The sequence below is a fragment of the Dreissena polymorpha genome, chromosome 12 (assembly GCF_020536995.1).
Source record: "Dreissena polymorpha isolate Duluth1 chromosome 12, UMN_Dpol_1.0, whole genome shotgun sequence".
Classification (NCBI taxonomy): domain Eukaryota; kingdom Metazoa; phylum Mollusca; class Bivalvia; order Myida; family Dreissenidae; genus Dreissena; species Dreissena polymorpha.
This window is the reverse complement of record NC_068366.1, coordinates 73,203,657-73,217,829: the sequence shown is the minus strand read 5'-3', so window position 1 is coordinate 73,217,829 and position 14,173 is coordinate 73,203,657. Positions and strand designations below refer to the sequence as shown.

Here is a 14,173-nt window from a genome sequence, read left to right as displayed (position 1 = left end):
ACATAGGTATAGAGCACTAATGCGATTTTTCGACATAGCTGTTTTACCCAGCTTTTCACCTTAAATGACGTTTACATAACGCCAGCAGACACGCATGAATGCATTCGAATATTTCAAAGGCTGATTCGAGATGAAACCACTGAACTTTGGCGACATCAGTTGTGTCTGGGGTCAGCGCAAAGGATGTATCACTATTCAGTGTAATGAATTCCGGACTGCTCTCTTTATGTTCAAATGACACAAATTGTGGCCCAGTTACAATTACGCGACAAACTCCATCTCACTGAATTTCAGAATCAGTACTCGTTCACTAAATCGTCAGGAGAATATATAAATAACTTTCGATAAGCACAGTTTTGCTTTCAATATGAGCAAACAAACAAATAGTATAGTGTCACGATAGGAGGAAAATCGTTTAATTATCCACCCATAAATGGTTGCCGTACTCGGTCAGCACGTCTAGAAATCGTTCCTAAACGCCTGGATAGGCTGCTTTTATTTGCAAGTTTGCTATTTTAAATACAATTTTGTATCGAAAAGCAAATCAGGAGATGCATAATATAACCATAACACATTGGGTGATTTTATTGCGAACAGCATTGCCAGCAGACTGCGCAAATGCACAAGTCGGGCTTAACATACGCTTGCCGAAACGCATAAGACCCATTTTTGCATGACGCGGCTATGAAATTGTGATTAAAACGTGTCGAAAGAAAACTGCGTGTAAATCAAATATTAACTTACGATATTTTTCGATGGTAAAGAAATACACGCATAATAAGGCAAGTGAGGACACATATGATGTGCACTCTCGGTGTATAATTGTTATGTACTTACACTAACACGTGGTACTTCCGTAGTATAATTTGTATCTACTTACACAAATGTGTGGTTTCACAATGATAGATTGATAACACACATTTCATGCGGTGAATAATGTGACTAACAAGTTAACATACACAATAGTTAAACTTTTTGTTTTCAATTTAATTTTAGAAACGTAAATTGCAAACTTTATTTAAAAGTCAGTATTTACGCTGACTACCTTTTAAAAAGATATTTCTTGTTATATTTAGATGTTTATTATATTGGCTTTTAGCGGTTATAGAGCATTTTTGTTGTTTTCTATAATATACCTGTATTAATTGGTGAGAAACATAAATTGCAAACTTTATTTCAAAGTCTAGCGATTAAATAGCATTTTTGTTGTTGTCTATAGTATACCTGTAGTAATTGGTGAACTCATGTTTAACGTTTTATTAATTGAGAACTGTGAATGTAAACACTTTTACTATTGCATGGTTAGCATCCGTGAATACAAAAGATCGCCGCTATCTGTTGAGAACAAATGAATGTTTCCCAGGCATATCAAATTTCACCTCAATGAAGCAACATGCACTATGAACGAGATTACACCACATTCCACTATAGGCTACTATTCCGTCTGTCCGCATCCGCATATCCGCATCCGCAAAAAATAGAACAAGTTTAAATGCACTGCGCTTATTCCATTCATCCGCATCCGCATACCCGCACGCGCAAAAGGCGTTTGCAAAAGAACGTTCACGTGAGCATTCTAATGCGGATGCGGACGAGATACGAACGGCATTTAGCACGATCAGGGAAGCTGTCATCTCAAAAATCAACTGAAAAACTAATCGATTTCGTGAAAAATTACCCATAATTATATAACCAACGCAGTTCTGCATATCGGGCCTCTGATGTTACTTCAAATGTTTGGAAAAGCATAGCCAAGACACAAGAAGAAGATGTTTCATGTATTTATCATTTGTATTCTTTTACAGAAAGAATGATGATTTGTACTATATATCCACTTAAATTCACGCTTGTCCTTCATAATAATTACCTACATTATAATTTTCAGTTTCAACTATATATTTTATTTTATGCTTTCCGGTGGTTTATAGAGAAATATCAGTGAATTAAAACTCATAATTTCACTGTATCAAAAATGAAAATTATCAGTGAAAATTATCGATAATTTTCACTGTTTATATTAAATGACGTCATCTTTTTGACGAAATGACGTCATTTTCCCAGCGAAATTATTTAGTTAAACCCTTTAACAATGTATATAAACTGTGAAAAAAAGCATAAAATAAAAAGAAAATTTGTTGGGTTCGGTGGATTATCGAATATTAATTCACTCGTGATCATATAAAATATATATTTTCACTCGTGGCTGTGCGACTCGTGAAAATATTATTTTCTATATTTTCTATGATCACTCGTGAATTAAAATCGATAATCCACCGAATCCAACAAATATCCTCTATTTTATCCCAAAAAAGAAAGATACGCTCGACGTATGCGGATAAATGGAATATAGCGTCCGTATTACGATTTTGCGGATACGGATGCGGATACGGATAGATGGAATACTAGCCTTATTTGTTTATCAACATCTATTAATGGCCTCAGACGGCCACTGAAGTTGTTTGCTGTTGTCGTTCTTGATTAGCTTGTGCGCATTATTCTTATTTGATTATCCTATTATTTCTTCCTTATTTCCAGTAATAATGATCAAACATCGCACTTTTGGACGATTTTGAGTTTCCGTAATTGACATAAACAAAATCTCCAATTTTTGGAAAAACCCATTTCTGATCTAAAAATATCGATAGTATAAACCTCAATTTGATATCGATCGTTGTGAACAGCTCGTATGAAACTTCTTTGATTGAACGAAAGTCCGAATGTATGTTGGGAAAGTAACTAATAACTGATATTTTTTTTTAAGTGATTGCGGCAAACTACCGATTGAAAATACATTTTTTATTTCAACAATGGAAACTGTTAAAGCAGACGCCATGCTGATTTAAGATAAACATAATACCACATAATTTGATTGGTTAGCGTGGTCAGCTGAAAGAGAGCAGAATTACGAGTTTTTGCGAATATTGCCGATCGCCTGGTGGAATGGTCTATAGGTCAGAATACACTAAATAGTTTCCCTATATAATTCAATGTGAAAGCGACAACTTTAGGCCAAAATAAGTGCAACATTTGGCACATAGAGACCCCGATAACCATACCTTTTCTTAAAGGCCATTCTAAGCGGAATCGATTTATGCAATAAAAAAGATATGTCATATTCAATGCAAGAAAGAACTTGACACAAATCAAAATCGACTGTTTTTGCAACTTTTTTTTCGGCCGTTTCTTAGTGGAGTGTAACCTTTTTTAGTGCGATGGTTTACTATAGTCTTCAAGTTTATCATATTTCAGGGATTCAGTAGTGAACACCTATTCATGCCCTACCATTATCTCCGAAAGATAACACCCGAATACTAGATTAAAGTGTAAAACATGCCTTCCTGTCAACTATGGTATTTTTTTTTAGAGAGTACAGCCCTTCATGAAACGGTTATTTAGTGTACTGTAACCTATATCAGCTTGTAAGTATTCGTCGTCTGCAGTGCAGACAGGCAGCGGTAATCGTTCCTAGCAAAGTGAGTTGCGGTTCTTACGCGTACTTAAGCCTTCTAACCACATACTGATTTGCAAAATATGCTCTGTAAATTTAGTCGGCCGCTAACGGGACCAACTAAAAATACATCCCCGCATAGCATGAGCACCGATGGCCGAATGGTCTAAGCGGATGACTTTTATTCCAGGACTCCAGGGGTCAGTGGTTCGAGCCCAGTTGAGGGTTACTTTTTTTTTACTTTTTAAGTTGTATTCCTGTTGTTGCTTTTTTACTGGAGATATATATGTCAAATGTTTAAATTTATGTTATTGTGTTACTATGCCATACCTCTTTCTTAACGAATGTACCACATGAAATATATCGAATACCACCATGTACGCATACAATTCTTGTTTCATAGCAGGGAATTGAGGCATTAATTCACAGTCCTGAATGTGAGTGAATGCTTACGAAGATCTGCATCGCGTTAAGCCGACAGTTTTCTTGAAAAAATGCAAATATCTATTTAATCACATTTCATCTTTCTGCGTAACTGCTAGTTTCCTGACACTATAACAACGCTGCCATGCACGCAACGGTGAACAATAGAAGCAAACACAGACTTTATAGATTTTAATCTTTTCATTCATTGTAGATAAAATAGAACATAACTCTTTGATTTATCAAAACGCTCGATTCCTTTGTTAATTTCTCAAAAGCATGATCATTGTTATTGTCATGTAATCACGTGTGTAAAACAATTAAACGATGGTTAAACATATACCTTTGCCCTTCCGGCTATTTAAACATGTTAACATTTATGTACCATTGAAATACTATAAGATAAGCGTCGCAAGAATGTTCTTATTTATTGAGCGAAATACTTTGAGAGGTTTTTTATATATCATCTTCGCTTTCTCCGAGACTAATATTTTTTTTAATTCCAAATGAAATTAAGTTCTTTTAACATTAAGACATAAGAATGTGTAATAAATCATATATTATCCATCTTGCCGCGTATTTATTTGACCTGTAACAAGCGTGATGGCATTTACCGGTACGAACATGTATACATAGAGTCATGGTTGTATTGATAGTCCTGATTGACCTTTTTGGAAAGCTAAGAAAAAAATAGACTTAAAACCCACCCGACACAAATTTACATGTACAACAAATCTGAGCGTATGTTATTTTGATAATTGCTGTCAAAAAAAGCAGGTTTGATGCTGTGTTGAATCAATAATAACGGCATGGAAAGGCGATGTCATTGGTCCGCCAGGGTGACAACTGTACTGTCCGTACGTCCGCGTCTGAAAAAGAAAACAGAAAAGGATTATGAAGAAAATAAACTTAACGTGTGGGGTCATAATACAGAATAGATACTTCGGACCTCCATGTCAGTCCGAAAGCGTTTTATTTCTATTCACTCCAGAATACGAGGAGGAGGTCTTAAACTGAGGATGCTAATTGTGTTACAGTCAATAGTTGGGTCTTGCAGTGAGGGTGGTGGTGATTTTAGACATAATAAGTTTCTTCGCATGATGGGGTGGTGGTGTTTTAGGTCGGGGGTAATGCGGGTCTGACTGCAATTGGATTTTGGTGCTTTAGGCAATACGAGTGTCTTAAATTGAGGGGGCTGGCGGTGTTTAGACAATATGAGGGTCTTACACTGAGAGTTGTTGCTGTTTTAGGCAACATCGGATTCTCAAACTGCGTGTAATGGTTAGGTTTAGGAAATTGATAATTAGGTTCATAAGGATGGTGGTTGAGTTAAGTCAATATGAGGGTCTTAAAGTGAGGGCTGTGGTGATTTTGTAGGCTACGTAAGGGTCTAAAACTTAGGATGACGTTATTGTTGACGGCAATATAAGGATCTTAAAGTGAGGATAGCAATGTTACTGTACAATATAATGTTCCTAAATGTATGGTGGTGGTTGTGTTTTAACTTTAAGGCAATTTGTGGGTCTCACTGTGGTGGGGGTGTTTTATGCAATCAGTGGCTCCCAAACTGAGGGTGATTGTGGTGTTTTAATCAATGTGTTGTTCGGGGTAAATACAAGGAGATATACCGCTAAAAATATCTCCTTGTATTAGATGATATTGGTAGAGCACGATTGTTACGCAGATAATATTATGTTGAGCATTGAAAAAAATACAGAGAAACACAGTTGTTTGTGCTATTACATGCAGGAACTCTTTCCAGTACCTTGTGAAACCTATTGTTAAATTATATTACGTTCGCGTTCAAGTTTAACCGCGCAATCTAACGATGAATGGTTTCTGTCAGCTATTAACAGTTTTCAAACTTTAATCTAATATAATACATTAAAGAGTATTATGAATATTTAAGCCCGTTTGTTTTAAATTGCACAACTACTGACTGATGCAAAACAAGCTTCCAAAATGGTTCTAGAAGATGCCAGCAATTTACCGTTGACATCGGAATACTCCGGTTATAACCGTTTCTATGCATACTCGTCCGCTTGCAAATGGCCACCGCGATGACGTCATTGATGATATGTCGGACTTTCCGTTGACGTTTATGAAGTCTTCGAGGGTAGGCGTGTCCTCCGTGTCCTGATCGGACTCGTCCATGAACAGTGCTTGCAGTTGGTCATTGCTGTTGGGGACCGAAGACACTGGAAATAAATATTACTTTTTTCCCTAGATGTATACATGAACGAAAGGTTAGAACTAAACAGTATATTTCAAGTTCTGAAAAGACTGCATATAAACAGCACTTAGTCTATATGCAAGAAAGAAAATTTTAATTAATCAATAAATTGCAAGTTCCGAAGACAATGCAACTAAACAGACTCTTGTATACATGCAGACGTGACACTTTACTATATTGCACATGTGCAATAACTGCAGACACTTAAAATAAGCAGTTTTTTCTATATGCAGACGTGACGATCTGCCGTACATTGTGGACTAATGTAAACAAACTGGCTTTTGTCTAGATGCAAGAAAGTCAATAAACTAATTTTAGAGGCTATACAGCAGAACACGACAGTAAATTGATTCAACATCATGTTGACAACATGTTGTTACTTTGTAATACAGATTCATGTTTGAATTAAAGTCATTTTGTGACAATTAATTTTTCATCTATACGAATTCGTATTTCCGACGGAAGTTCAACGGGGTAGTTTCCATAATTGGGATTATACCTCATTGATACCATACACGGGGCTTTGTCGTTCTACTACTACACTGTATTATTATCCAAATCAGGGAACTAGATGAACTCGAATTAGACGAAACGGAATCTAGCTTTCAACACAAAATATCAGCTCATTGGTATGAAGAAGAGTCTCGTCCGATACAGTGCAAATTGTTCTGCTTATTGGCTTAACCAAATATCAAACTGGCATCGAATTGAGATGTTTAGCATAGCCATTTCTTACCAAGGCCCTCACCTGCGGAACAAGAATCTTCTTTATATTTTTCTGTCGACAAGAATCGCCATATACATGCAAGTTTATTGAAATGGCATTATCCAGAATCTATAGCAAATTATTTCACAGCCATTACATAATATGGGATCACCATTCCTGACGCATTTAATGACTTATTATCGACCATGCATTAGCGGTTTTGGTCTCTGTACATACACACAGATGATATATATTGACATTCGAAAGAGTTTCGACAACCATTTATATTTCTGTAACTATAATAAAAAAGCAACGTGTTCCAAACGAAACGTGTATTTCCACATAAACTGCCGTTTGTTTGTTTTGTGTGTACTAATAAGATTTTTTATATATTTTCAATGCCTTCGACAATAATGTGAACATCACAACTATATTTTTTGCATTCACACAATAAGGGCAGTAAATTGTATTAGGCTCGACCTGCGAAAATGGATCATTTGACATATGCATTCGCATAGTCTGGTCACGAGCTACCAGGTCCGCTATAAAGTCACGAAATGTTTCGCGAACTCATTAGCGGACAAGGTAGACATGACCAGACTGTTTAAGCTGGTCTATTGCTACATTGGCATTTTTGCACGATGTGTGTCATATTTATTTGTCTGTTGGTTTCCTGAATTTAAATCGAAATTAAAGAGAAAATAATGAGTGTACAGTAGTCTGAGATGAGATTTGGATTTTTATCATGGTCGAATTTACCACATGAAGATCCGGTGTTCTTATCTTGGTATAGATGTCCAAATCGACTTGATACTTTATTAGCAATAATGAAATGCTTTAATAAGTTCTTATAATCATACCAGGTTCATGCACGTTTGTGACATTTGCATCTACTTAATTGTCTTCAAAAACTTATCTATGCGTTAATGCATTAACACCATTGTCATCTTTATGTTATTGAGCTATAAGAATACGATGTTGCTCCGATGTTGACCTACGTGGTCACTGTACGTCTGTAAGTAAATCAGCTTAAATTGACATTAACGCATTTCAAGATTGACGCATGTTTTCAATTATATATTGCATATAAAACTCGTTTCCGATGTTATTAAATATTGTTCCACAATATAAATAAATAAATACATATTGTTAACACTATTCTTTTGACGAAGTCGTTTAGAAAGAGCAAATACGACCATGCGTATGCAAACGTGTATTTTCCATAGTTTACAGCCATCAATCAACTCGCGAGCGCCAACTCATCAATCTGATAGCGCTTAAACAATGCTTTACAGATAGTTCAATGGGGAACATATCACAAGTTATCTCGAACTAGTCTTGGTTGGTGCAAACAATACTTATTTCGAAATTGCACGTGCGTGCCTGTGCATGAACTTGTCTGTTTTCGTTAAATATTCATTTTTAAGTTAAAAGTATATCCTCCAATATGGGTGTCTTAAACCGCTACAGTTTCAGATATCATTTTCATCTTACTTAAATGAACTTGTTCACCAATCGATCGGAAGAAAGGTACTATAAAAAGGATATCATTCATTCCAAAAGAAAGTAGAATTGTGTTAAAACAAGCTTCCTATATTGATACTCTTCAATTGGAATAGAGTGGAAAAAACGTTAAACGAGAATTTTGTAAAAACGTGTGATAGTATCATAGCGTAAAACATGTCAATTTGTTAGGCCCGAATGGCCCAATGGTAGTGCGTTAATTTATTTTCCAAAAGAACATACAATTTACGTATCCCGGTGAAAATAAATAAAAATCTTCTCTTTATATCTTGTCATTATTATGGATTATTCTAAATATAATAATTGTGTAGGTTCATAAATTTAATGACATGAGGACAAAACGAAAGTCTGTACCTTTACATGCACCATTTTTGCGGAATTCGCTCTCTTACTGCCTTCATTTATAGCCAAACATCATAAAAACTGACAATTCGTCTGATACATTACTAGATTTTCGGATATAATATTGAATCTATTATTTTTCAAGAAGTAAGCATGCTTTAGACGATTCTTGCAATAACTGATGAAATTATTTAAAGGCGATTTCTACAATAAGTATGAGTATTCAATCTGGATAATGCAGCAAAAATTTGCATTTTGTTGACGCTACCGGTTGTCAAATATCATGCATCGTATCATTATTATGTCCTTTAATGTGGCTATAAATCCATGATTTGAATAATGTGTATCGTATTCACGTAGTGCGTTAGGACGTCAGTCGAATAAAACATTTACATGTACATACGCATTTTTACCAAAGAAAGCAAGTATTTAGCGACGATTGTTGGCAATATGGGGCACTATTTAAGGTAAATATATTGTCATAATTACAAGCTTTCATAATTCATTGCGCGAATCGACTGTAAGAAAAAAGTTGTGTTAAAAAAAAAGCAAATTACATCCACCATTGTAACAACCAGGGGCGTAGCTAGCATTTTTTTAGCTGTAGGCCGGATATGATACATAAAAACAGGGGTCCCCCGGAAAATTGTTAAATCCTATTACACTATGATAAATAATAACACATGTGGTGAGATTTGAAGAACATCTAGACAAATAATTACTTAAGAAAATATAAGACTTTGGCCTGTTTTTCCTTGATATTTTTATATTTTATATCAATGTCAGAGATTTAAATTTTACTTTATTATCTTTATATCAGAGAATTAAATTTTAAATCAATATGGAACAGAGAAACATTTAATTTATTGAATGACAGAATCAATTGTCTGAGGATTATGTCAATATGAAATTGTAGATTTCTAACACCTCACAACCTCCGTGTCAACATTTTATGCGTTTTTTGAAGTTGAAGCATTTTGATTGTTTTCATGTTTCAAAAAAAAATGTAGGCCCGGGCCTGCTGTGCCTAATAGCAGCTACGCAACTGACAACTCATTTATGTAAGTTCGTTCGACATTATAGTAGAAATGTGTCCACACCTTTTTGAAAAGCCAACAGTTCATTAGCGATCATATTAAAGGGCAAAGCATTCATTAGATTCTTCGGCGTTGGAGATGATACGCTGTGTGCATTTGTTTAAAACGAATCCATAATTAATGGTTCTGAGTACCGGATAAACACCCGACGTAAACGACATCGGGTTTATCAGGGAGTCTATTAATATTCACAGGAGGCTTAGTGGACAAGACATGCAAAGTAAAAACTGTAATGGTTTGTTTCAAATCAATGCTTTTGTTGTTCGCATTGTCGTCTGCTTAACACTCCTACAGGAAGTCGGGTGACATAGATCAATTAGGCAGCGAATAATTTAAAATGTTTCTAAGTGGTATCTTTCAGAACCGACTTCGTTACGGTCACTTTGCATGCGATTTCTCTGGAACATCCGGGTTTTAGACTGGGATAACACGTTAAATTGTCATTGGCAGCAAATTCAAAGCTAGTTTCCAATCTAAATGTAACCAATGTAGCGTTTTGCATTGCGTTATATATACAATTGACAGATTTTTTCTAGACGTACCATCCCCATTTTAGCATTTAAGTTATTTTAATGATCTGTAGTCGAAACATTATGAATCTGTTTCCTGGTTATTTTTATAAGCTCGTTGTTCCAAATGGGTATCTGTAGACATGAAAACGTTTACTATCTAACCAAATTAATAATATAGCACACACTATCAGTGGTAATGCCCTCCATAAAACAGTTACCACGATTTTGTTTTTGGAAAATTCGTTCACATTTTATAACAAAACAATATTTATTATTCAAAATTTGGTTCTACATAACACCATTTGCGTGATAAAGCTCTCATGAAACTAGTGGATTCATGATAAAAAGGGTTTGTAGACTCACGAAAGGCATTTGACGAAGTGGAACATGCAATTTCACAAAGATGAATGAAAATGACATGGAATGAAAGAACGGAATGTTATGTTAATGGAGTTACACTGTGGACTGTTCTCTATGGTATTCCATGGACATAAACGCATGACACAATTGAGCTTTTTTAAAGTAATTAGCGCCTGTAAACATTTAGCTCTCTCAAAACTTAACTGCATTCAAACTTTGCAAAGAAAATGTTACTTTGTAACTTCGTAAGATAAACACAACTATTGTTATGTACCGTTTAAGCAGTAAACAATTTCGGATTAATATAAGTCTACGCTATTCTACAACCAACTTTGAAGTCACCCAAAGATCGGATTTACAACAAAAAACATTAAGTGCATTTCTTTGTTTGCTCAATGACAAAATTCCCACGCATTTGTTTATATAAAGGCAATTTCTTATTATAGTGTACATAAAAAAAATATTATCGTTTTCATACGATATCAAAATCATTATTTTGACGACCATTATGATGACTACCATGTACCACTTTAATCACTGTTGTTTATATTGCCAACATCAACTATCGAACTAACTCAATAATTTCCATGCCAATGTATGGCTAACTCCTGATGGAAACCCGCTTCAGTGTTCACACTAAAGTGTTGTCAGAAGAACACAATACATTTTTATTTCATTTATGTTTTGTTCAAGTAGCCACTGATATAATTAGCTAAATAGTAAATTTTATGAATGAAATATTATATCAACAATGTGTAACTTCAGATTCACGAGCATGATAATACACAATGCTAGATGTGTTTTTTTCATAATTTCTTCGTAATTGCGAACGGTGTCACATATGATGCCTATACTCGTCATTCGATATCAAACGTGGGTCGAAGTGGGCGGTTAGTATGTATAGTGGTCAACGCCGTTGCTAACATTAATGTCATATAAACGCAGGTAACGTTGCAAATGTCTTATTTTCAAAAATTTTGTACGACGTATGGAAGGAATGCTAAAAGGAAAAGTCATATCTTTCCAGTAACATAGCAAACAATAGAGATAGGTAGTCGCGTAAAATTTGGTTTCGTTATTTTTTATGATTCCTAATTTTAAAAGAATGTACATTTACATTCATTAATCTAAGGGAAAAACACATAACATTGTAACATTCTTTTAAAGAATTTATGTCAATATTAGTTTAATTTCGCCAATATAATCGAACGTAGCAAAAATGCTCAAAACTTATTACCTTTTTTAGTGCAATTAGTAAACATATTGAACAGTAAACCTGAAATACCAAACAAAACCTTAGGGTTTGGGCAAACAAATAAGTTTGGTCGGGTACGTGGAAACAAACAACTCTTTTAACGCCTAAATAATCAGCTAGTTTTTTTTCATAGATATAGATGTCCTTACAACCCGTTTAGCGTGTCGCTAAAACTTTTTTACCTCCAAAATTAATTCCCAAAATGTAACGATGTTTTTTTTTAATAAAAAGTTGTAACACCTATGTTTTAGATTGTTTTGCCCGTTGACAATTCATCCTACTCCTCCTACTACTGCTTCCACTGCTACTGCTGCTACTGCTGCTACAGCTATTACTACAGCTGCTATTATTCGTTCCACAGAATCAATATACTCACGAGTGCCGGACTGTAAGGCAGATATTATGTTGCTCGGGCCGCTGAAGCGCTTTCCAAAGCGTCCCTGCGGGCGCCACTGGGGAGCGCCGTCTCCCGCAGACCACGTGACCAGGAAGATGCAGGCGAAAATGGATAGCGTCTCGGCAACTTTCATTATCTGAAAAAATATAATAAAACTATAGCATATGACGCGCTTCTATTAAGTCGCCCACTTATACGAAGAAAACTTTACATCTCTAAAGAAATAAGAAATGCAAGCGATGCTACGATATATATAAATAGTGATAGAACTGTATACATTTGTCTCTTTTGGAAGTTGGATACAACATAATAAATGCCACATACAATAGTAGCAGAATGAGCGAGTACCGGATAATTCCTTCAGTGCAAAAACATGTATACACCGCTCGATTATGTGCGAGTATGCTTACAAAACATATGCAAACAAATCATTTTCTAACCATATTACCAGTCCCATCTCGCTGTCAATGGTAAATTGCGTAACTATGCTTAAACTATTAATAATTATACACTTCAGACAAAGATTCTCGGTTATTTTGCATATACAATCGTATATGTCAATTTAATACAAGCGGGTAATAAAAAATACTTTCGAAAGTGATCGTGACTGACGACATTAACTTTTCAAGGCAATGTGACATCTTGGGTTTTATTAGATGTCTGATTGTATTTTGACTGTCACATACATATGAATAGTCGTTTTCTTTGCTTTTCAACCTTGATTTAAACTGAAGCCGAAATATAATTTGCAATGTAGAATTAGTCTCTAATTTGATAGTTGACCTGGTGCATGCGGAAGTGGGTCCTATACTATTTGCGAGAAGCGTAACTTTAGACCAGCCTGCGCATCCATACAGTCTCGTGTTGAGCCGCCATGTACGAGACAACGAAACCTTGCGTGGTTTTAAAGAAGACATGGTTCCTATTAACTGACAGCAAATTGCGCAGGCTGGTGTGGAGTAACGCTCGTCGCATCCGATATAAGACCCATTTCGCACGACGTACGCGGCTCATATATTAAAGAGACCGTCAAACAGATTGACCAAAAAGAGAAAAGTTTTAAAATACCGTATTGTTTTACAATTATTAGTTGATATTAATTAAAATATCATGACTGGTATATTACATTACTTGAAAAAGCTGTTAAGTTTTCAGATTTCCTGTATATTCGGTTAAAACTTTACTGGGTATGAATACCAGGTAACTACCAGTTAACTATACATAACGCAAGTAGATTGATCATCATCGTCACGTGGTAAACCGAGAATGCAAAATGTACATGCGTGGTGAATTGTATATATTTAAGTAAGTTAGTAAGGTTTATTTGCCATACGCCCACCGGCCCTTGCATAAACATAAAAACATACAAAATGCATATAGGTATAAAATCAATGTGAACACATATATAATTCAACAGTTGTACAGCAAAACAAGTGTTTAAGTTAACAACATCATTTTACGTCTTTCGAAGCCATAGTAAATATACATGGCAATATTTCGTATAATGTTGTCATCACGCGAGGCCATAGCATTATTAAATGTGTTGATTGTTGGCTGATTGTAAAACCGGGAAGGAATATACGTTTCTCGGAGATCTTCATAGCAAGAACATACAAGTAAGAAATGATATTCGTTTTCGATAGAAGTCTTGCACAAGCGACATAACCTTTCGTTTCGTTCTATATTTATGTATCGCCCATGTTCAATCATAAGTTGAAATTCAAAATCTATTTTAAAACCGGTATAGCTTATCAATTTTGAAGTATCATTGCAAGATTGTGACCATGACTGTTTAAGTATATCTTTCAAACGTTGAAAATAATAGAACAAAAATACGTTTTCATTTACAACACCTTGTTCATTCCATACATACCCA

General features: G+C 35.2%; 1 protein-coding gene across 3 annotated transcripts in view; it reads right to left on the bottom strand.

The window, feature by feature from the left end:
• Nucleotides 1-4,048: 4,048 nt before the first annotated feature.
• LOC127853972 (uncharacterized) overlaps nt 4,049-14,173 on the bottom strand; it is a 42,199-nt gene continuing 32,074 nt past the window's right edge. For all 3 annotated transcript variants that reach the window (XM_052388865.1, XM_052388867.1, XM_052388866.1), the window contains exons 2-4: nt 12,277-12,433; nt 5,862-6,069; nt 4,049-4,740 (exon numbers count right to left, since the gene is read on the bottom strand). In XM_052388865.1, coding sequence (XP_052244825.1) covers nt 4,695-4,740; nt 5,862-6,069; nt 12,277-12,433 — 411 coding nt within the window. In that variant the 3' untranslated portion in view covers nt 4,049-4,694. The remainder of the gene's footprint in view (nt 4,741-5,861; nt 6,070-12,276; nt 12,434-14,173) is intronic.